The 22214-nt window shown below is 34.5% G+C and overlaps 4 protein-coding genes and 1 long non-coding RNA gene across 12 annotated transcripts; 1 reads left to right on the top strand and 4 right to left on the bottom strand.

The window, feature by feature from the left end:
- Positions 1-415: 415 nt before the first annotated feature.
- Positions 416-3254, bottom strand: LOC103489367 (dnaJ protein homolog). Of its 4 annotated transcripts, none has more exons than XM_008448510.3 (7): positions 3089-3254; positions 2793-2970; positions 2119-2281; positions 1895-2036; positions 1518-1794; positions 1229-1427; positions 416-1148 (listed from the first exon to the last, which is right to left on the bottom strand). In XM_008448510.3, exons 2-7 carry the CDS (start codon positions 2937-2939, stop codon positions 835-837), a joined length of 1242 nt encoding a protein of 413 aa, XP_008446732.1. In that variant the 5' UTR covers positions 2940-2970; positions 3089-3254; the 3' UTR covers positions 416-834. The 4 variants fall into 4 exon arrangements, with proteins under 4 accessions (XP_008446732.1, XP_050946988.1, XP_050946987.1 ...); XM_051091031.1 differs by having other exon boundaries at positions 2122-2281; XM_051091030.1 differs by having other exon boundaries at positions 3085-3203.
- A 1356-nt stretch (positions 3255-4610) lies between these two features.
- LOC103489368 (basic leucine zipper 34) lies at positions 4611-11814 on the top strand. 5 transcript variants are annotated; one of them, XM_008448514.3, is made up of 5 exons: positions 4611-4891; positions 5818-6491; positions 7853-7928; positions 8708-8834; positions 11268-11814. In XM_008448514.3, exons 2-5 carry the CDS (start codon positions 5935-5937, stop codon positions 11357-11359), a joined length of 852 nt encoding a protein of 283 aa, XP_008446736.2. In that variant the 5' UTR covers positions 4611-4891; positions 5818-5934; the 3' UTR covers positions 11360-11814. The 5 variants fall into 5 exon arrangements, with proteins under 5 accessions (XP_008446736.2, XP_008446734.2, XP_008446733.2 ...); XM_008448512.3 differs by lacking the exon at positions 11268-11814 and adding an exon at positions 9771-11219 and having other exon boundaries at positions 4623-4891; positions 5921-6491; XM_008448511.3 differs by lacking the exon at positions 11268-11814 and adding an exon at positions 9771-11216 and having other exon boundaries at positions 4624-4891.
- Positions 9548-11756, bottom strand: LOC127151404 (uncharacterized). The gene is made up of 2 exons (XR_007824339.1): positions 11258-11756; positions 9548-10224 (listed from the first exon to the last, which is right to left on the bottom strand). It is a non-coding gene; the product is annotated as an uncharacterized LOC127151404 (long non-coding RNA).
- Positions 11815-12461: 647 nt separating the features above from the next.
- LOC103489370 (vacuolar protein sorting-associated protein 60.1) lies at positions 12462-15345 on the bottom strand. Its single transcript, XM_008448518.3, has 7 exons — positions 15029-15345; positions 14774-14925; positions 14180-14273; positions 13527-13598; positions 13340-13451; positions 13091-13251; positions 12462-12749 (listed from the first exon to the last, which is right to left on the bottom strand). Exons 1-7 carry the CDS (start codon positions 15095-15097, stop codon positions 12696-12698), a joined length of 714 nt encoding a protein of 237 aa, XP_008446740.1. The 5' UTR covers positions 15098-15345; the 3' UTR covers positions 12462-12695.
- Positions 15346-16319: 974 nt separating this feature from the next.
- Positions 16320-20572, bottom strand: LOC103489371 (uncharacterized). The gene is made up of 4 exons (XM_008448519.3): positions 20181-20572; positions 18617-18873; positions 17536-17981; positions 16320-17012 (listed from the first exon to the last, which is right to left on the bottom strand). The coding sequence occupies exons 1-4, from the start codon at positions 20321-20323 to the stop codon at positions 16755-16757; spliced, it is 1104 nt and encodes a 367-aa protein (XP_008446741.1). The 5' UTR covers positions 20324-20572; the 3' UTR covers positions 16320-16754.
- Between the last annotated feature and the right edge of the window lie 1642 nt (positions 20573-22214).

Below are 22214 nucleotides of genomic sequence, written 5' to 3'. Positions count from 1 at the left end.
TAAAAAAGATAAGAAAATTGTCAACTAATTTTGCCTTTATTAATTTTTTACATTTTTGAATAAATTCTTAAAAATAAAATAATTATGAAAGAAATTAGTGTGACAATGTCCGGCCCACAAATTATTATTATTGTTGAAGAAAATTAAAGAGACGAAAAATCACTATCTTATTGAATTAAGTACCATTTTAAATTTTAATTTATAATTTCGGAAGGAATATTCTTCAATATGTTGAAATTACTAATAAGCTAAACTTTGAATGGTACGGTAATTTAACCCATGCTACTTAACAAGCAAAACATTAGTCCATACACATAATATGTGTGTACATATATATATATCATGGATAGCACTAACTGGTCTCATGTCTAAAAATGTAGTGATGAACCAAAAGCAAAGGGTAAGGTTGGAGAAGTAAGAAGAATAAATCTTGGGATGTTTTCACTTGAAACCACAGTTCACAGAAAAGAACCAAAGATCTTTCTGTTTCCCAATCAAATCCTATTTATATCTGCAACTCCAATACATAATCTTTTGAATTCTTGGTAAAGCTAGAAGAAAAAGAGCACATAATAAAAAAAAAAACAAAAACATAAAAAATCCAGAAAGCTTACTTCGTAATCCTACTGACTGAATTAGAAAATAAAATTCATCTATTTATTGAGAAAATTTGGATATGAGATATGATATGACTGCTCCTGCCTGGTGGTGTGCTGCTGTTGGTAGAGATCCATTTCCTCCATTTGTTGTTCTCTGAGAATTTTCATAATGTCGAAACCATCAATCAATGTGTTACGGCGGTAGCCCCACTCCTCCCCCAAAGTTAAATCGAGATCATTGTTGAGCACACTGCACTCTCTGTGCTCCGCCGTGCATATCCTCATCTTCATCGTATGCCTCTTGTACTTGCTTCCTGCGCATCTCCTCTTCGATGTTGACATCGTGAAGAGTGGTCTCTTCACATTCATCCAACTCCATATCTGAGAGCTGCACCGAGGTCCTGGGAGGAAGAACGCCCTCCAGCGCCTTGCACTGTTCGGGGTTCAAAGAGTCTGGGAACTCGACACTGAAGTGAATGTAAAGTTTTCCCTTCATGAATGGCCTCTGGTACATAGGCATACCCTCATCGTTTATGGCCTTGAATTGGTCTGTGCAATTACGAATGGAAAGCATTGAGCAAATGCCTCAACATACAAGCAGATGTACTGAAACACATACAGTTACATACCAGGCTTCACTACTTCGCCGGGAAGTGATTTGATGAGTAGCTGTCGGCCATCCAAATGAGTCAGAATAAATTGGAAACCACAAAGAGACTCGACGAGAGACAAGGTATGCTCCACGAAGAGGTCATCACCCTTTCTCTTAAACCTGGGATGCTCTTTTTGTTGTAGGACAAAGACAATATCCCCAGTAACAGTGTCAGGCTGAACAAACATTCAAAATGAAAACCAATCAAAGATCACATGTTGGAAGGTGACAATTAAACTATATATCCAAGAAGAACGCAGTGTTACCGCTTCATCTGCTTCACCAGGGAATGTAATCTTTTGTGCATTTTGCATACCCTTCTCCACAATAACTTCCAAAACTTTCTTCTCCTGAACAACCTTTTCACCCTTGCATTGTGAGCAGCGATCTTTATCATTGATGGTCTCACCGGTTCCTTTGCATTCATTACAAGGATGCTGCATTTGCTGAATCATAGAGGGGCCAAGGTGTCTGATGGAAACTTTCATACCCGAACCTTGACAGCCAGGACACTTCATTGAAGCACCAGATTTAGAACCCTTACTGTGATTTATTAAAGAAAAATCAACATGAGTTCATTATAAAGTCGAGGACAATTAACGAAGGCAAAAGGCATAAGTTCATAACAACCAGAGTTACTCACCCCTTGCACTTTGAGCAAATTACATTACGTGAAAGAGAGAGCTTCTTCGAGGTACCGTTGTAGAGATCTTCCAGCGAGACCTTGAGGGGATGGATAACATCCTCTCCCCTTCTCTGCCTTCGGCCTCTGCTGCTTCCACCACCTGAACAGAATCTCGAAATCGATATCAATTGCTTGCAATAACCTCACATTACATAATTGAACATCACAACAAATAATATTACCACCAAACGGGCTTCCACCAAAGAAAGACTGGAATATGTCAAATGGATCGTGGCCACCGCCACCTCCCATTCCTTCCTTGAGGGCATCCTCGCCATATTGGTCATATATCTCACGTTTCTCTGGATCACTGAGCACCTCGTAGGCTTGTGCTAACTCCTTGAACTGCATCACAAAAGGAAAATTTTCAAATAGGTCAATATTTATCTCTTCCGTCGATTAAATCGGCTGTCTGAACCATCTTTTTCACGTCATATAGTTTGAAAAAAGAACAATCAATCAGAAGATTGACCAACATCAGATTTAAGTACCCGCGTAAACAGAGAACGACTGACAAACAATTAACTAACCGTTTAACGCATTCCACTTCAAAACATTCATATTATTTACTACACGAGTAAACGAGCAAATTAAATTAAGAAGACCATCAATTCCGCTTAATAATTCTTACATCCCTAAGCAAACAACTCCCTTGACTAAAATACAAACATGTTAAACCAGCTGTCCTAGTTAAAATCCAAGACCGTCAGCAAAGCATCAATTCACGAAACTAAGCAGTCGATCTCAATATAATGATCCACCGTCAATTATCATCAGGAAAACTCGTTAGAAAATACCCAGAATTAACAAACTACCAACGATTCAAAAATCACCAAAGGAGGAATAAAAGGCTCACTTTTTCGGGGTCGCCACCTTTATCAGGATGGTTCTTGATAGCGGCCTTTCTATAAGCCTTCTTTAGATCGTCTTGCGACGCATTCTTTGAGACTCCAAGAATCTCGTAATATTTGGTATTATCGCTCTTCTTTGGCCTTCCAAACATCTTTGCCTAGACGATCGGATCTCAACAAACCCTAACAAATCAAACCCAGAGTCAAAAATCAAGATCGCGAAAAACCAAATTCGATGAGAAAAAAAAAACCCACAAACAAATCGAAACCCGAAGAATCGAAAAGAAGAAAAAACACGAACCTTAGAAGAACAAAAAGGTCGATCTTGAAGTGAAAGATCGGGTAGAGAGATCGGTGACCTGAGAGCAGAGAACCCAAAAGGAACGGTTCGAGACGGCGAGGTAGAGAGAGGGATTGGAGAGTCTCAAATCTCGAACTATAAAGGAAATAATTGGACGGTCAGGATTGTTGCCTTAAAATATGTGGTCAGGTAAGGCTTAGGGGTAATCTTGACATTTTCCACACCCAAGGCGGCCAAACCCATATATGCTTAAGAAGGATCTAGAATTTTCTTGCTTTCTTATTTTAAGCAATTAAGTTTGAGAAGTGGTTTGGTATTTACTTCCAAATCTTATTTTAAACAAATAAATGTTTTAGTATATACTAAGGTCATTCTTTGTAATATTGTGTCAAAATACAAATTTTTTCTTTTGTAAGTGTGTTTGATGTTCAAAAACACGAATCATTTTATTTTATTCTCGTTGTAATTTTTTTATTTATGTATCGTATATAGTAAGATTTGTATCTTACAGTTGAATTATTGGAACGCAAGAATATTTGACTTTCTTGGGCTATGTAATGTTGATGTACAATTGTAGATTTTTTTCCTTTTCTAACTTCAACACTCCACCAATTCATTTATGTTTTTACTTTTTGACAAGATGTGAGAGGTTTATTTCTACCTAATTGTCTGTTTGTACACTTATATCGGGTATAATTAAACATGAGTTTTCATGGGATAACCCGCTTGACCTTACAACATTTAGGTGTCAAGTAAACTCGTATGAAATTACTTCATATGGGTGAACACCATTGATTGAACTCGTTACCTCTTAGTTAAATACTGAGACTACTTGTTTTGAATGTTATAAACGAACAAGTTTGATGTTTGTTTGCTTTTAATTAACTAAGAGTAATACTCGAGTTGCATTAATTTTTACGAGTCTCACCCACAATCACAAAATGGAACAAAGATCATTTAAATAAAAAAAGAAAACTTGTTTTTTCAATAGTCTGTCACTTGACACTTTGTACTGTTTCATGTTTCATCTATGTTCAAAACGTAGGAACCACGACCACTTTTTAGTTGCAAACGGATCACACCTATATCAAATGAAAATACATTTTTAGTGAATATCAATCCACCAACATTTTGATTTAAAATCATAAAATGGTTACAATGTTGATTTCAAAATCATGAAATATTCTCGTTTTGGCCCAAAAACGACTGTTATGCTATTGTCCAAAACAACTCACAACAAATGAAATTATGAATTAAATACAAACGTTAACGAATGGATTTAAAAAAAACAAATTAGTAATTAAATAAACAAGTAAATATGATTTTGAAAACAATTTTCTAACATTGTTATTTGAGAAAATAGATTTATAATATTTTAAACCAAAGTTAAAATGTTAACTATTTATGTTATTTATATTTGATTATTTTTTTTTTTTGAATAACTGATTATTCCTAAAGCACAATTTTCAAATAAATCTAACAAAAAAGAGTATATCTTTTACTAATAATTTATATTGAATAAACGACATATTTTAATTTTGAAGCAATATGTTTCTACAATGTCCGTACGGCAGCCATCGTTGGTGCGTTCAGTGAATATAGGAGTGGGCGCAAAAGCGCGGAGTTTGGCAGTGCTTTTGGAGGGAGTACTTTTCTAGAGAACCATTAAGCTTAGAAGAAGAGAGAGGGAATCTCAAGTTTTAGCTTATTTTTATTATTCCTCCTCTCGTTGAGGGCCGAATTTTGAAGCCAATGGCGTCCTCATCTTCATTCTGAACACACTACAGCAGCAAAAAAGGCAAGGTAAGGCGAATGAAACGACCCAAATGCAAGAAAATGCCAAAACTCAAATTAAAACAACATGGGTTTTTCAAATTCTTATGAAAATTCAAACCCCTTTTGCTTTCTTTTTGGTTTCCCACTTGAAAATGCTTTACACTAACTTCTGGGTTCTCTTCGTTTTTGTTTTATTTTTTTAATTTTAGTTGGGGGTTCTATTTTTTTCTTTTTTTCTTTTTTGTTCGCTGTTTATTTTCGATTTCACTTTTTATATTTTTCTACAGCGTGGATCGTTTTTCAGTGCGGTCTCACTGTTGGATTGTGATTTCTCTTTAAGGTTTGAAAATGTTTAATGCAGCTTGATTTTCTTAGTTGCATTGGTGAATGCAGACCTCATGGCTTTTTGATTTCAACTTGTGGGGTTCTAAATTATTAGTAAATTTTAGAGGTAATGATGTTTGGTGGCTGAGCAAATGCGAGAAAGTGAAAGAAAACTCTGCTTCGAGAGTTTATTGTGGTTTAGATGGTGGTAAAAGTTAACAGAAAAACGAAAAGATAGGAGTGGTTAGACATCTTTTATATTGTTCACTGTTCTTTAGCTGCAAATCTTAGGGTTGTCCCCCCTCTCTAATTGTCTTAAGAAACAACCTAGTGATCTTTCTGAAACTTTGATTTCGTTGGTTTGTATAATTTTCATAAGTTTGAATAGCGTCATAGAATAGAATGAGAATCTTTGGTGTTTTAGCTCTGGAAAAGTGCGAGTGATATTTTCAATTGAAAATATTTGATACATCTCTTCTGCTGATTTTGGGTCATTTTCTTCCTTGTCGTGAAGTTTGTTTTCCTAACTGCTTTTTGTCCTACACTAAAATGTAATTGTTGTTTGTTTTCCCCCCGTGATTTCGGCTGTTATAAGTGGTGAAAAAAATTAATAAAGATTTTTCTGCCAGGAAGATGTTTCCTTTTCACATTGTCTTTTTCGTTTCCAACCAAAAAATTACACTTATAAAAGCTAAGAACGAGGCTGATGCTGATGGGAAACTTGTGATATAGTCCAGTAACTGACCATGTCAACCAGGCAAACTCACCTTCCTCCTCGTCCTCGCTGCCCGACTCAAAAGAAAACATTTTCTGGTCCAATTAATGGTTCTATTGCACCAACCCCACCTGTTAATGAATTCTCTCACGACAATTCTTCATTAAGTTCTGTGTTAGAGGATGAGCCTGTATGGCTCGGTGAATTATTAAGCGACTGTGAATCAAATTCCATTGGACAACCGCTTCGACGGTCAGCTAGCGACTCTGTCACCCTTCTAGATGGTCTTGCAGATTCACTGAGGAGTATGTGTATTGCCAAAGATGTGGAGAATTCAGTTGGCAATGAAACTTGTGAACAATGGGATCCATCTTGCACTTATGGACCTAACTCACCCAGGAGAAAATGCAGTTCAGACTTTTCAAACCACAGTATGGTTTCAGCATTATCAGAATTTGTTCATCTTCACCATGCCGCTCCAGTGCACGCAGATGCCTGTTCCTTTGCCGAGAACTCTTCTTCAAATTTAAATGGAAACATTAATGAATCAGTTAGGGATTTCAACACAAATGAAAATGCAGCAAAACGGTTAGATTCTAAAACTTTCTATCCATCTGGCATAGTTGTTTTTGTTGATCATGTAACCAGGTTACTGTCTTTGGCATCTGCCCCCTAGTATCCCTTTCCAAATATACTTCTAACTGATGGTAGCAACGTTAGTATTTGATGAAACATTGACATGGTGCGTCCTTCATTGATATGATAGTGTAACTATGTTGCGTAGTAGAGAAAACATATTGTGAAGCTCCATGTGACATGTCAAAAGAAAAATCATAGTCTTTATTAGTTTCTCATATCTGAAACATGGGCCAACTATCATACCTTTTTGCCTTTCATGCATGATTGGAATTTCAGTTCTCTTCTTTCTCTCTCCGCAGTAGCTTGCTTGTCAAATTAAAGTCTATTCTGAGATACATTGTCCAATTTAAGACGTTGAAAGGATGCATCTTCTTATTTTTAGTAAACTCTTCCCCCCTAAATTTTAAATATTAACAGTAATCGTTTTTCATTTATACAGTTGAGTAATGGGATGCATACCAGAGTTATAATACACTAGTTGGCTATTAGTACTAATCTTTAATACCGAAAGTTCTACAATCTCTAGCTACAATCCCTCATCTTTCATTTTTGTGAATGATCCTCTTTATTTTTTATGCTTGTGAAAATTTTAATTGTTTGATTCGTCGTTTAATGGCTACTTTTCATTATTTTAGCAACAAATGTCTAGTTCCACTTTTGAAGATTGGTTTTGAATAATGGATCTAGGCGTTCAATGAGTTAGCAAACATGAGGCGGTGGAGGGTGTGGTGGAAGCGTTGGTAATTTTTAGTATCGTAATTATCTGTTAAAACTTAAGCTGCATATGATTTTGTTTCTTGTGAAGAAACGTTGCTCTCACTAGAAACTATGATTTCTTTTTTATTTTGTTTAAAAGATATTAATAATATAGGCAAAGGTGGAAATCAGTTTCAACTAATGTTCGGTGTCATAGAAAAGTGGTCAGTTTTTGGGTAGGAGTTTTGCTGTTTGTTTTACAATTAGTTCTTGCTGTACCTCATTAATGGAAGTATGTAGAATAAGTTGTCTTCAAGAGAGTAAGGACATGTTCCCATTTTCATCTGTAAATGTGAATTAGTTGTTGCTCAGGAAACTTCCAGATACCGAAACACCTACTTATGAAGTGATTTGCTGAAAAGAATTGAGAGATCACTACGAAGAATATGATGTGATTTCTCATTAATGTATGTATGGATGATGACATGAGTTTAATTCTGGATATCCACTACTTTTATATATAGATTTTGTATTCTACAAGTATTACCTCGATTATTGCCTATCCTTATAGGTCACTGTTTCTATTTCCAAAAAGTAATGTGATTTCTTTGCAGGCACAATGGGCAGCGGTCAAGGGTTCGAAAGCTTCAGTACATTGCTGAACTGGAGAGGAAGGTTAATGTTCTCCAGGTAATCCCATTGGAAGATTTGGGCTAGCATATGATAACCAATCCCTATTGGACTGGTGACCCACATCCCATCCTTTTCAGATTTCTGGACAGTTTTTGCACTAATTTTTATTTATCAAAAACCTGGAACGACCTTACTTGAACAGGATCTGTTCGATACGTTTACAACTGTGTCCTTGGGTTCTTATTAGAAACCTGGAGATATAAAAGGAAAGAGAACCTAAGGACATGGAAAGAGAGATGCCTCCCCTCAATAACTGCTACTTACAAACACCTACCTAGAGAAGTGTATTCTTTGCACTATAAGACATCTAATATGTGTATTCTACAGTTTTGACAATTCCTAAGCTTTGACTAGTGATGTTACTTGTGACCTAGTTAGAAGTTTGCTTCTTCTTGGTCTTTGACCTCCAAAAACTTTTGTCATTATTGTGTGATGAAACTTTTGCCAACTTTATGTAATTCTTTTCTTGTGGGGGTGTGTCTCATCTCCTCTTATAGTAATTATACATCCTCTTTTTGGTTATGGAAATGTTTGTTTCTTATAAAAAAATAACGAATAAAGAAAGCTTGGGTCACATGTATCAAATGACTGACTTCTGCACGTTTCATCTTTGTTGCTGCAAAATTTTTATTTGATAAGAAAGCTTGTTATTCTTTCCTTTTCAGTGCTGCCTTAAAAAAATTTCTTATAAGTACTGGTGTTGTTCTATTTTACCTTCGTAATGTTTCTTAAGAAAAATATAACTCACAATTGAAAGCTTTCATCTCATTCTGCAGACGGTAGAATCACAGTTGGCAATAAGAGTTGCTTCACTGCTTCAGGAACGGGTGGCTTTATCAATGGAGAATAGCAAATTAAAGCAGCAGGTTGCAAGAGTTCGACGTGAAAAATTGACTTCAGAAGGTAACTTCGTCTGCACCTTTCTTCTCAAATTTTGTTACACTCGCAAATTGCAAGCAAGCAATGTTCAAAATAGTGCTTCCGTGTTACCATTTAACAGTGTGTATTCAATGCTAGATCACAATAACGAATATTTTTCCTTACGTGCGTGTACCATATGTGGGGACCCCTCGACTAACAAATAACATTTTGATGTAAAGAGACCACTAGAGAATATAAAAATGCAAGGGGGAGTCTTCTTTTATTCTTCCAAAGCCTGTAGTCTAGCATTACAAGGCATGGCATGGGGTACCATTTCAATATTTGTCACATAACATAAAGTCAAAGAGATTTACAAGAGAGTTCAAGAAATGACAAAATATCTGCGACTCTGGTAATAGAGTTCCTTTCAATGCATTGAATCTTAAGGTAAGGTGAGATTTAAAAAATGGCCTCTCTATCCTTCCTGATCCTCCCCTTTATGTCTGTAATACTCCTTTCCACTCCTTTGCTTTGCTTTTTCGTTTGTTCCTGAGATATTGTTTTTAGTGAGATTTTCTAATTCCCATTGGAGGGTTGGAAGTATTCCGTCCATAATAAGTGCATGGTTGAGAAAACAGCTGTATGTTTGATGTTATGTATTAGAGAGGCAGCAGAGTGGGGCTACCCTACTTCTAAGATTTTGGTCCTCAAAAGATTTTCAAACAAATCCAAAGACGAATCAATCAACTCACAAGTGATCTTACATTGGTTGATTCTTTATTGAAAAATAAAAATAGAAAATTCAACTGGTCAAATTTGAGATAAAGCTGATAATTCATTCATAGATTCTTAACGACTGATGATTTGCTCTTAAGATATCCATCCCCTTAAAAGATTAATCCACCCCCTTAAAGAAATTTTTCATTCTTGAAATTGCCTTGAACACATCACACTCTACCAACATAGCTTTACTTTCAGAAGGCGCTCACAAGCTACTGAAAAGTGAAATCCCAATCCAAAGAGGAAGAAGGAACAAAGTTGCCTCCAAAACCTTCCAATATCACCAAGTGAAACTTGAAAGGACAACGAAGCAATGGTCATCTTATGGTTTCAACCATCTGTATCCCCAGATTGAGTATGAAAAGGGAAAAGTGAGGTACTTTTTTCAGCAACCCTTCTGTCGTGTTGATGCTTCTACGAATTGAAGGCAAAGAAAGTACTTATACCTTCTTCCCTTACCTACCTTTCCAAACCAACTTACTTCAAGGAGAAGGAATAACAACTTTGATATCTGACATATGGAGAGAGAATAAAGATTCGCATGAAAATGGGACTAGACTTCCCAAATACCATGGTCCTTAATCCTTACCATGCTGATCTTCTTACTCTTTTGGATTGTTAAAGCACTTTGTTAATTTTGGAAAAGATAATCCTATATGAGAAAAAATGTAATTGAGGTTTAATTTATACGTAATTCAGGAATTAGCAGAAAAAACAGTCAAATAAATAAATAAATCAGAATAACACTTGAATCGCTATATATAATTTGGGTGCTCCAATCCAATCATACTACTTATTCACATTATGGCTGAACTCAATTTTCTGAATTTGAGGAATGAAGAGTTGTGTTCTAAAAGTAACAATTTGAGAAACATTTGAGGCCTGAGGGTAAAGCAAACTGTGTAAATGTATGGGAGCGCTTCTAGAAAGAAAAAAATATGATATTCTTTCTCCAGCGATTTAAATTCTAAAAAAAAAAAAAAAAAGAATTCGAAGTTGTAGACTGTGATTGTGGGTTCTATGGAGCATTTTTGGGGGACATGAGTTTTTCATTTTAAGCATGTGAATGTTAGGCCCGAGGTTAAATGGGGGATTTAAAAAGGTTAGATAGGTAACTTCATCTGGAGTGCCAAGTTTATAAAGTTTGGAATTAGGAAACTTGAATTTGGGGTGCAGGTATTGGATCCCTGGCGTTTGGAAAAATGGAGGTGTGAGTTTAGCACTATTTATAAATCCACGATTTTGTTCAACAAACACTAAGTTTGTCAACTCAAGGAGTAAACATGGTTTAACATCTCATGCCAAACCTATCCAGAACCCCATATTAGTCTTACTCTGATCCGTTTTTTTTTTTTGGTGTACAGCTAAGCAAGATTTAACAGCAAAGAGAAATTTTAGTCATATCTATGAGTAAGAGTGAGGGACTAAAATAATAACCTCACAGGACTTCACTTGCTACTGAGATTTCCACTCTGTTTAAAAATCAGAACTCCCTAAAATGGGAGAATCTGAGTGTTTCTGCCCATTTTCCTATACTGGTCTCGCTGATCATAATGGGGAGAAGAATTTTTCTTCATTTAGTCAATGGAATAACTTTGCTTGTATAAGATATGTGTTCTGGATGCCTAGAAATATCATATATAGCTTTTTCTTCTTATGGTGCTTTCTGGTTAAAAGAAACTCACCTTGCTACAGGTAGACACCAGGTACTTAAAAAGGAAGTGGAGAAACTAAAGCTTGTTTTAGCAAAACTTCCAGAAAGACAGCAAGTCAAGAAGTCATTTTGAGCCTTCTTCTTCCAGGACATTATTCAGACCGCCATCGAACGATCATAAAATCCAGGAGCAAACTGAAAGTATGAGGACGTGGGACTGATATGCTAGCCTCCTCCTGCCATTGTTCTACCATTGGCAATGATTTTCTGCCATTGAAGTGGAACTTGAAATTTGTTTTTACTGATCTGACTTCATGAGGAAAAAAAAACTTTGATTCCATCTTCAGTGATGTTTACTTGAAAGGGGCAAGCATCCTCTCTGTCTTTGAAAATGAACCTTTTGGATTGGTGTAGCTATGGTGTTTGAAGGGGTTTTTGAAATTGAATTTTTGCAGAAAATTGGAGTTTGATTCTGTATCTAAAGGCAGGATTCACTGGCTACACCCACAGGAAAAATCAAAAGATTGAAAAAGAAAGACAGCATATGGACCTACAATCATTGTTGAAAGAAAATTTTATCCACGCACACTTTTTTTTCTTTTTTGGACTTTGAAAGAGATGATATATGCTGACGTGCTAGCGAGCCAGGAAGCAAACCCTTGATATATATTAGTTCATTTTTTTCCTAATCAAAAAAGGTTTAATTGTAGATAAATATATAGAAAAATTCTGGTAAATGACAAAGTGATCGAAAATATTTCCGACAAATTCGTTTTATCCTACCTATTATTGGTATAATCTAAAACTTTGTAAATATTTAGATTCCCTTTAAAGAAATCCTTTGATTATTTCGTAAATGCCACGTTAGTGTAGCCAAAAGAAAAAAAAGAGTGTTGGTGTCTTGGAACCACTGAATCATCGCCACAATTCTTGGTCTAAATTTCAGTCTTCAAATATCGGATATTTAAAATTAAATTAACCATTGAATTTATTTAGGTTCCATCTCTACTAAATTTATTTAAATTGCCATCTAAGTTTAAAAAAAAATAAAAAAATCGAGGGTAGTCTTTTACTATTATTCATCAATCCAAGCGGTTGGCATGTTAAATTAGAACAATTGTTCTTTGAAGTTGACCATAAATGAAATAAACGAACACGAATAATGTGGCTACACATTATATAGTTTCATCTGGCAATATAAACTATAAACTACATGAAATGTCGACGCAAAAAAATGATACCAAGAATGTGCCTATATATATATAGTTTGAGCCAAAGACTTCAGACTGCCTGGAGGAACAATTCCAAATGCAGGTTGTTATCAAATACATGGAGTAAATAATCAAACGATGAATTGATCATCCATTTATATATGAATCAATATAAGCTCTGCACAATATGTATACAAAGATTCACTCCAATTTTTGGCCTCCCGGTAAGAGATGGTCCAGATGAGACAAATGCAACTTTTAGCCTCGAAGGGATGCGCGAGGAACAGCGGGTAAACCTAATTCATCCTCGGCCTGCCCATCAAATTAAGCGGAAAAAAAGAACTCAATGCATGTAAAAGAGCCGAAGGTGCGAAGGTAAAATTAAACCATATCAATGACACCATGTAATTTAGAACCGATGGATCCTGACATTCTCTTGAATATACGACAGATGTGTAACTTCATGTTAATGGATGCATATGCAATTCATGTTGAACTATACAGGGCTTTTCTCAAGAAAGAGAAAAAAGGGTGTTGGCATTAGCATGCATCCTGTAAAATCTAAGTAATATTCATTTCACAATCGTTTCTAAAACGAATAAGTTCATGATTATTGACTCAGAAATTGGATCATGTTTTTCAACGATCATTACCTGTGCATTGTTTCTGCCAGCAGGAACTGCTGCATGCCCTATCGGGGCGGCAGGCAAGTTGAGCTCTCCTTCAAAATCAGATTCCTTGTCAGGCTGGAGATAAGATGGAACACCATCAGCTTCAGTTTCAAATCCCATGTCTGCTTCCAAGGCATCAAGCTCTATAATAATCCAAAACGTAGGCACAATGTAAGATTACTAGGGTACCATATATTTCATCGACACTGAGCTAAAATGCAGTAATCTTACCACCCAAAAGTTCGTCCTCATCAATGTCATCAGGTACATTGTAGCTCCTACCAAGAGTCTCTTGAATTTCATTGCTCACATCCATCAGATCCATCATCTCATCTTGTAAGTTCTGCAGGCAACACAAATCTCTCAACAAATGCCAAAATAAAACTAGGGATGCTAAAAAGAATTGATTGCTACTGACATCTATGTCTTGTATCCTGACTGTTTTCATCATTCCTTTCAACTCCTTATTGGCGGATTTCAAGGCCGACATCTGGAAAATACAAAACCAACGTTAGTTTGACAGATAAAAGTGACTCCTATTTGATTAAATAAATAAATAAAACCAGGATATCAATCCACAATCCGAGCTAAGCTGATATTAGGAAGAACCATAAGATAGAATCTAGATAGAATTTTATTGAACTTCAAGAAATGCCTTCCTAATGACAGATGTTTGTCCCCTACCTCGTTCTCTCACGAGGTAGGCAGCAGGTTCCAATTAGACAGACAAAGCTCCACCTGAACTGCCCTGAACTCTGTACTTGTACCAAGAAAAGAAATTTTTGGCAAGAATTAACTGATGCATTAATAGGAATTACCGCAACCCAGATTTCTTGGTCATCTGACTCACGTAATAAACACAAACTTAAACGTGCGATATCTAGTCGAACAATTATTAAGTATGCAAGTAAGCCAGTCATTTCCCCTATCCAAACCTATGATTTCCTTTGTCTAACATTAGATCTTTAAGTCCAAATCTGCCATGGAAGACTCAGATTTTATCATTAATTTTTTTTTTATGGCTGAAAAATGAGAAGACTAATGATCACAAATATATTCAACAGATGTTACCGTTTGTTGAGCATCTTTAATGCCCTCCGAGGCAAATGCAACTTGATCTAAGTTAAATGTCTGATTGTAAAGCATGTCACGTTGTCCTTCATACCTGTTCAAAAGCAAAAGAAATATCTTAATAACCATTCTGATAGTAAACAAGAGAAAGTAATCATACATAGCATGGTGAACAATTTTAAGTTTAGAACAAAATAATCCCAATCCAATTTTAGTCAGACGACTTTCCTGTTCAGTTCGACAGCAAGCAATTAAATCTACAAGCTTTATTCCATAAACAAGATTCGTTAAGTTATGGTCAAGTGAACCAAAGTTTAAGGAATTCTGGAAAAAGAAGACATGGGATTCCCGGGAACCTAACAGTTAACTACGAAAAGGTTAAAGAAGTACAATAAAAGCACAGGGAAAAACAGAAGTTCATAGTCATATATTATAGGCCAAGGTTAGGCAGAAAACAAGTCCCAAGGAAACATGTTTAAGTAAATATATATATATATATGCCTTAAAACAGGAACAATGTTGACATACAGGCTTATGGTAGATCTCCAAGCCAAACTACTTTTTAACTGAAAGAATATGAAGGTTGGGACATACATTCGTTTTTGCTTTAGAACTCTCATCGCTCGAGCTTTAACAGCTTCTTGAGCTGGACCTGGCCTCGTTTTCTTGATCTGCTCCTTATATCTACTGAGTTCAACATCAAGCTTCTTTATCTTATCATCAACTGATTCACCCCTTTTATTAATCTGAAAAACAGAACACGCTCAACCCCAATTGAAACAAATCGATTAAAATCAAAATCAAAACCAAAACCAAAACCCTAGATGGAAAAAATTATAACGGTTATACCCTATCGGAGGCATCTTGAATAGAAGGAGGCGGTTCTTTGTCTTTCTTGACACCAAAAACCCTCTTCATCTTTCTGTTCTTCTCCCTATTCCTTCACTGCCAAAAAAAAAAAAAGGAGGTATTCGACGTCGATTAGCTCAGAAAGACGAGAAACGACGCCGGAATTCGGAAGAAAAACCCTCCAAAATGAGAATTTGATTACAGCGAGAAGATCGCGATGAGAATCTCTTTGTTGATATCTCTTTTTCTTGGATCGTTCGGAGGAGGAAGGAGAAGACCAAATGGAAAAATATTCCACTGCACCCGATTCTATGTTAATGGAAAACACAATTTACGGCTTTACCCCTATTTATATAATCTGATTGTACCATAAGTTCCTCTTCCTACATCACCGCCCCCAAGAATGGGTAAATTTCTATTTTTCCTTTTCTAAATAAATATATGTATGACAAATTTCATATTAAAAATTAAAAATTTTGTTTCTAAATATTTTTCATCCTATTATAAATAAATGATAAAATTAATAAACTATAAAAATCTATCATTCTTGTCGTAGAATATAGAATTTTGATATATTTAAAAATAGTCCAATTTATATTGACTAAATTATATATATGTCCAATTATAACAAATAGATGTAGTTTTTAATTTAGTCTAACACCACCCCATCTCAAATTTAGTTATAAAAGAAAACTCAGTCAACAACAAATTGGTACTTTATTCTTTTAAAAATTTCAATTACATTGTTTGATTATTAAAAATATCCATTAAACTTTACAATTAGTTTATTAATATTTGTTAGTAGTGTTTTTTAGTCATTAAATCAATGTTTTACCTTAATACTAATATATAGCAAATTCAGATTTAGATGATAAATACATAATTTTTTTATATTTTATAAATATTTTAGTTAATTTTATTATATTTAAAAATTTCGTATACGATGGATTGTATAATTAGTATAATGAAATTATTTATAGAAAGCTATCTAATTTGAAATTATTTTTAGGGTAATTATAGTGGATAACAATTTTCTAAAATAATTATTAAGTATGTAACAATATTTTTAAAAAATTACAAATATAGCAAAGTATATTAGTGAGCATAATTACTATATTTGCAATTATCCCTTATTTTAAAACGTTATTAACATATTAAAATGAAATTTGGACAAAAGATCAACGTAGTATTATGGAAATTTTAGTTATATAAAAACATCTAGTTTTTTTATTAAATTAAAACAGAAATAATTTCTACTAAATTATGCTTGTTCTGTCAATAAAAGTTGACATTTTGAGACAATAAGCACTTTAATTGTATAATAAAAAAGGGATAATACAAGAAGAATGAAATTGAAAATCTTCAAAAAAAAAAAAAAAAAAGAATATTACACAAACACAAGCTTCTCTCAAACTCACTACAAAATATTACAATTCTGCACTGTCATGAGATATAACTTCAAAGCCTTCCCTTTTCATGTCTTCTAAGACATTTCAATTCTAATATCACACATCATAGTGTCTTTCAAGCCATTTTTATGTGAAAGATACAATACAATGAAGACGAACCAAGCCCACTCACATTGAAAAGATCGGAGAATGTTCAATATTCTACCATCAATTTTGGTGACCATGTTGTACATCGGTTGGTTTTGTAGAACCAGGTCAGGGAAGAAAATGCCAGCAACTACTGGATTGTTCAGATCGAAGGCATGCTCGATGAAGCGTCAAGGTGCTAATCCAAGTTCCTTTCTTGTCTTTCCCACAAACAAGTCACCAGATTTAATCAATCCAGGAATGCATCCACTAATTGTAATGAAAGGTAGTTGTGCAACTCCTTCTTTCCTTCCGAGAGAAACGATTGCGAGCTGGGAACCGGGTCTGTACGTAGCTAGCTTGCTCTCATTTGCTCCTGCTAGCATCAGTTTCAGGTTCTTGGAAGTTACATGCGCATGTCTTTCTGCTAAATAACCTTGTTTGATTTCCTGTTCGATGAATCCAAATTCACGTTATTAAGCACGTTAATAAAGTGCCTATGTTTGACATTATCATAGATTTCTTCTTCTCTTCTGAACTTTTATCATTTTTTCCTACTTTTTCTTGCACCCTATATAGAGATGGTCTGCTCTTAAGTTCAACTCATTGGAGGCACTTTTGCTTGTTTCGACATTTATGATTTAAACACAAGTTGAATTACAAAAGACAACAAACGATGATTATCCTGCCATTGACCTAAAAAGACAAATAGGATTCTCTTTGAATCAACTTAGTGTTATAGAAGTGTCAAAATTAAACCGCCATGACATATGTGTTCAGATATGCATGTATGATTGAGCATGATGAAGGAAGGGCAGTCATCTATTAGGATACAATCAACTCTTCTACCCTTAAGAGGAATTTTTTCGATAAACTAGTGTATAAATTATCTATTTTGTAGCTATTAACTAGATGCAATTATGGCTAATGGTTAATTAAGAAATCGTCCAATTTTTTAAATAAAGGACTTGCCTGAAGGTCTGTGATATCTCCCACTGCAAAGACATTCTTAAAACCCCTGACTCTCAGGTGCTTGTCGACCATCAGTCTTCCATGGATGTCCAAGCTTTTTGCCAAGATGGTCTCTTTCAGCCACTGAGATCCAATTGGTTTTCCGGTGCACATAAAGTGGCAATCGGCTGCAATAGTCTCGCCACCTGAAGTTTGATATACTCCCTCTGATAAAGATTGCATTGAAATAGATTGTTGGAGGATCACTTCAACTTTCTTTGATGTTAACCAATCCAGTGCTTTTTGAGAAGCCTTAGCCCCGACAAATTCCATTAATCTCGGCCCTCGGTGTATTAATTTCACATTTTTCTCGGGAAAATCAACCGCAATTTCAGCTGCAAGTTCAACACCAGTAGGGCCTCCTCCAATTATTAAAATCGTATCGGCAGATTTTATCTTCTCACATTCTGTATCCAAAAGACCAAGTTAGCTAACTAATCCAACCTATATGTTTGATGCCCTAGCATATCCTGAAAGCAATTAAACAGAAACTTATGCCTACTTTCAATTTCAGCTACTGTATATCCTAGTTATAGTAACTAGAGTATTTTGCTTAGGGGCCAGTTCTCAAAAGATTTCACCACTCGAAACTTGGCTCCCAGAGCCAACTATAAGTTATAAGTTCTCGACCTAGGAGTTTGAGTCGAACGTCAGAGACCATTATTCTCTTTCTAATTTTATCTTTATCCCAGCGCTTACTAAAATTGGATAAAGACAAACTCACAATTAGAACCGGGCAACTCCAAAAGTTGAAGGTGCAAAACAAGAGGGCTTCTGTCTAGCTTATATACAAATCCCTTGGGACTTGGAAAGGAACCAGTTTTTCACAATCAAGATTATCTCATCATACTGCTACTTTATGATCACAAATAAACGAAATTTTGTAGTGAAAATTGCGTATCAGGTATGGAAATAAAGCTCCAGAGAAACAAAAAAAAAAATAGAAGTGCAAGTCCATGCAGATCCTACAACTGAACTATTGGCATGGCCAGTTCTACGTCGACAAAAAACATAAAAGTTTCATTCAAACAATTTTATTCACCTGCTTGGTATTGACTGAGCCTTTCAGTTCTACTTTTTGGAATGTTTTCCTTGTGACCGGTGGCAACAACAAGATAATCGTAAGGAACTGAAGAGCCATCTGACACGAAAACTTCCTTGTCTGTAATACTTGTGGCTGAAGATGCAATAATTCTTGCATTGGGAAGGTATTCTGTATGATTAATCACAGATCTTTCAGCAAATGATGGCTCCACCATTGACCTCAAGCCTGCCCATGAGATCTCGAAATACTCCTTCCTGAATCCAGTTAAATCATTTATTTATCATCATGTCCATTCTGAAAAATAATTTCTTCAGGAAAAGAAAAGGGACATAAGTCAAGTTGCTCCTCTAGTCAAGACTGGAATCAAATTAAATATTAGAAAATGAAGGATAAGAAACTTGTAGATTGTTGGTTAAAAAGGGATTAGTATATTTATCCAAAGATAATTTTCTTAAGAAAAACCCTCTACGCCAAACAAAAATAAATATAATATGGGGTGTTTGGCCCCAACTTTTGGGACCAACAATCTACATGAGGTGAAGTCATGTTTGGGACTCTAGTCATAATGGTTAGTATTTCGAACTACTATTTTCTACCTATACTATAATAGTCTCACCCAAATATATATTATTATAACTTTGACTAAAATAATATGATACTCCAAATTCACACTGATAACCTAAAAGTTAATATGACCTACAGACTAAAATAACCATCAGCTATAATAATCAACTAAGAACCTCAAACAACACTCCCCTGAGTGTTTGTCTACTGGACATGTTCTCCATGTAGTATTATCAAAGATAATGTACACTCATACCAAAAAGCTAAAAGAGATTCACATTTCCCGTACTTTTGTTTGAAAAATCCAATAATACCATTCAACAATTAAAACCATCAAGATACTCGCCCCCCACCACCATAATAATAATAACAACAACAATAACAACAAATGAGCTTCATTGTCAAAAGATATTCCATTAGCACATCATCCTCTAACAAATGAGATAAGCTCTTGCAGGCCTCGAATCAGCTACTTTTTATTGCCTATAAATAGCTTAGACATTCACCTTAATCATCCAAATTTCTCTTCCTCGCTATTAGCTAAAGCCTGAAATAGGCGTACGAAATATTTACCCTTACGTTATTTTATTTTATCTCTAACATAACACAATCCACCGAGGTATTTTGTTAACTCTAATTTTTCTTATATTCGTCCATGAATCACTCCCCCTTTCACAAACCCATCAATTTATAAACACAATTACCAAATCTGCAGATTACTTTCAACAATCAAATTAAAGTACCCTTTCCCCAGTTCAAATTGTCAAGGAAAACCATCAGTGATCTCCTATTAATAACAACTCGAGTAACGAAATAAAATTTCATTCAATGAGTAGCCGTAACAATTTCTCAGCAAGATCACTAATTAATGATTTTCCTTAACACGAATCCCCTCCAACAAAATACGCAGCAAAAAACAGTTCCTAAACTTTCCAATCACAACTCATCAATGAACAAACAATAACAGAATACACGTATAAACAAAGCAGAAACTTACTGATCGATTAGAACGACATCGGCGACAAATTGAAGAGAATAAGCAACAAATGCGCCGCCAATTCCTCCACCTACAACCACCACTCTCTTCTTGTCCTCGGCCGCCATCATCTGCAGACCTTTGGTAGAATCCAATAGACACATCTTTGAAACGATTTCAAAGCGACCCTTTATAGCTCAAGGCTTGAATATTAAAATGGTGATTATGGAATAAAGATGGGGAATCGTGTAGAGATGAAGAAATGGACGGCTGTTTCCAGTGGGAAAGCTCGAGATTCCGACTGTTTATGGGGCCCGGAGAAGAAATTTGGTAGAGTAGAAAATGGGGGGAAATGAAAAATGAAAAGTGAAAAATGGCGTCAATGGGTTTGTTCAATGGAGCAGTAAGAAGAAAGACAAAGAAACGGTTGGACCCGCGTCCACTTTTGTAGACAAACTTTACTTTTTCGCTTTCTTTCGCAACGTTTTTCTTCCCTCCATTTTTGGATTTTTAGTTTTTGTTTTCAGTTGTAAATAAAATTGGAAAACAATCTATTCTAACAAAACAAAGCGACAGTTATAGCAATTAGATTCAAAATAATTAAAAATATAGTAATATTTTAAAAATTTTGAAAATATATCCAAATTTGAACGAATGTGTTAAGCAAATGATCGTAGATTTCTTTATCGTAAAAACTTTGATATTTCTAGTATTTTTCTATTGCATTTTGAGAGATTACAGAATATTTATATTCAACGATGGTGGTCGTTTTTTTTTACTAATTTTGAATGACTTCTTGCATCTTCCCTATGTTAAAACCTTGTATTTTCTTCATTTTCGTTAATAAATCAGTCATCACCTACGACAAGGAATAAGACGAAGTATGATCCTTGATAAATGTTTATCACTGATAGACCGTGTTGCATATATTGATCTATCAATAATAAACCATAAGAGTCTATTGCCGACAGATTTTGCTATATTTGCAAATTTTTTAAATGTTGTTATATACTTAATTATTATTCATAAAATTAGCTTCAATTATAATTACCCTAAAATAAAGCAAAGTTCATGTGTATGATAAATAGTGATAGACTTTTAACAATGTATGTATTATTACAATGATGGACACATAAGTTTATAATTATCAATGTATATTATAGATAGAATATGAATTTTTTATTTATTTTGATTCATTATGCTAGGTTCGAAAATGGGTCATAAAATTATTGTTTTTTTTTCCTCTTTTACTTCTTACTTTATGGATAGGAAATTTGTTTTAAACGTCGAAGTTATAAATGCTTATCTGATTTTATCTCCGTCTATTACAAATAGAAAGTGAATTTTTGTTATATTTATAAATAAGATAATTCATTTTATTATATTTTATAAGAATATTGTAAGATGACCAAAAAATAATTAGTCCATGAATTGTCATAACTATAATGGTGATATTTTGATATCTTTTTATAAGTATTTATGGACATCGACATTTCTATAAATTCGAGATATTGAAATTTCTATTAGTATTGGTATTTAAATTTATCTAATAAGTCATTTAACTTTCCTTTTTTCCTTCACCGTTTAGAATTACAAGTTTTAGTTTATAAACTATTTATTAAGTTCAGGTTTTTGAAACTTTCAAATTTCGATCTAATAGATTTTCTAACATAATATATATATATATCCAAATGATAGCAACTCATAACAACTATACTAATAGCTACTATTGACGATATCTTTTAAACCGAGAAAATCAAGAATAATCACTCGTAATGGGTGAAATGTAAAAACATCATTAATAGCAGCTAACGATAATAACAACTTATTTCAGCTATCAGTGATAACAACTAATAGTTGCTATTAAGCTTTCCAACGTGAGAATAATAGAATAAATGTGCAAAACAATGAGTGAACACGAGTTTTTTTTAGTTATTTACCAAATTTTGTGCTATACATACAATTATTTTTGTATTGTGATATATCTTCTATTGTTTTTGCTTTACTATTATTTATGCAGTTTGTCCTCTTTTTTTTTTTTTTTTTTTTTTTTGA

Source organism: Cucumis melo, chromosome 10 (genome assembly GCF_025177605.1).
Source record: "Cucumis melo cultivar AY chromosome 10, USDA_Cmelo_AY_1.0, whole genome shotgun sequence".
Lineage (NCBI taxonomy): Eukaryota > Viridiplantae > Streptophyta > Magnoliopsida > Cucurbitales > Cucurbitaceae > Cucumis > Cucumis melo.
The sequence above is the reverse complement of the archived record's forward strand: the minus strand, read 5'-3'. Positions and strand labels throughout refer to the sequence as shown.

Coding starts and splice junctions, on each gene's coding strand:
- LOC103489371 (XM_008448519.3), bottom strand. CDS start 20,323: ATGTGTCTATTGGATTCTACCAAAGGTCTGCAGATGATGGCGGCCGAG. Junction 18,874..20,180: donor GATGTCGTTCTAATCGATCA/GTAAGTTTCTGC, acceptor AACTGGATTCAG/GAAGGAGTATTTCGAGATCT. Junction 17,013..17,535: donor GAGATATCACAGACCTTCAG/GCAAGTCCTTTA, acceptor TTCATCGAACAG/GAAATCAAACAAGGTTATTT.
- LOC103489367 (XM_008448510.3), bottom strand. CDS start 2,939: ATGTTTGGAAGGCCAAAGAAGAGCGATAATACCAAATATTACGAGATT. Junction 1,428..1,517: donor CTGGTGAAGCAGATGAAGCG/GTAACACTGCGT, acceptor ATGTTTGTTCAG/CCTGACACTGTTACTGGGGA. Junction 1,149..1,228: donor CGGCGAAGTAGTGAAGCCTG/GTATGTAACTGT, acceptor GTAATTGCACAG/ACCAATTCAAGGCCATAAAC.
- LOC103489368 (XM_008448512.3), top strand. CDS start 5,935: ATGTCAACCAGGCAAACTCACCTTCCTCCTCGTCCTCGCTGCCCGACT. Junction 6,492..7,852: donor AATGAAAATGCAGCAAAACG/GTTAGATTCTAA, acceptor ATTTCTTTGCAG/GCACAATGGGCAGCGGTCAA. Junction 7,929..8,707: donor GGAAGGTTAATGTTCTCCAG/GTAATCCCATTG, acceptor CTCATTCTGCAG/ACGGTAGAATCACAGTTGGC.
- LOC103489370 (XM_008448518.3), bottom strand. CDS start 15,097: ATGAAGAGGGTTTTTGGTGTCAAGAAAGACAAAGAACCGCCTCCTTCT. Junction 14,274..14,773: donor GTTCTAAAGCAAAAACGAAT/GTATGTCCCAAC, acceptor GCTTTTGAACAG/GTATGAAGGACAACGTGACA. Junction 13,452..13,526: donor TCAGGATACAAGACATAGAT/GTCAGTAGCAAT, acceptor TGTTGCCTGCAG/AACTTACAAGATGAGATGAT.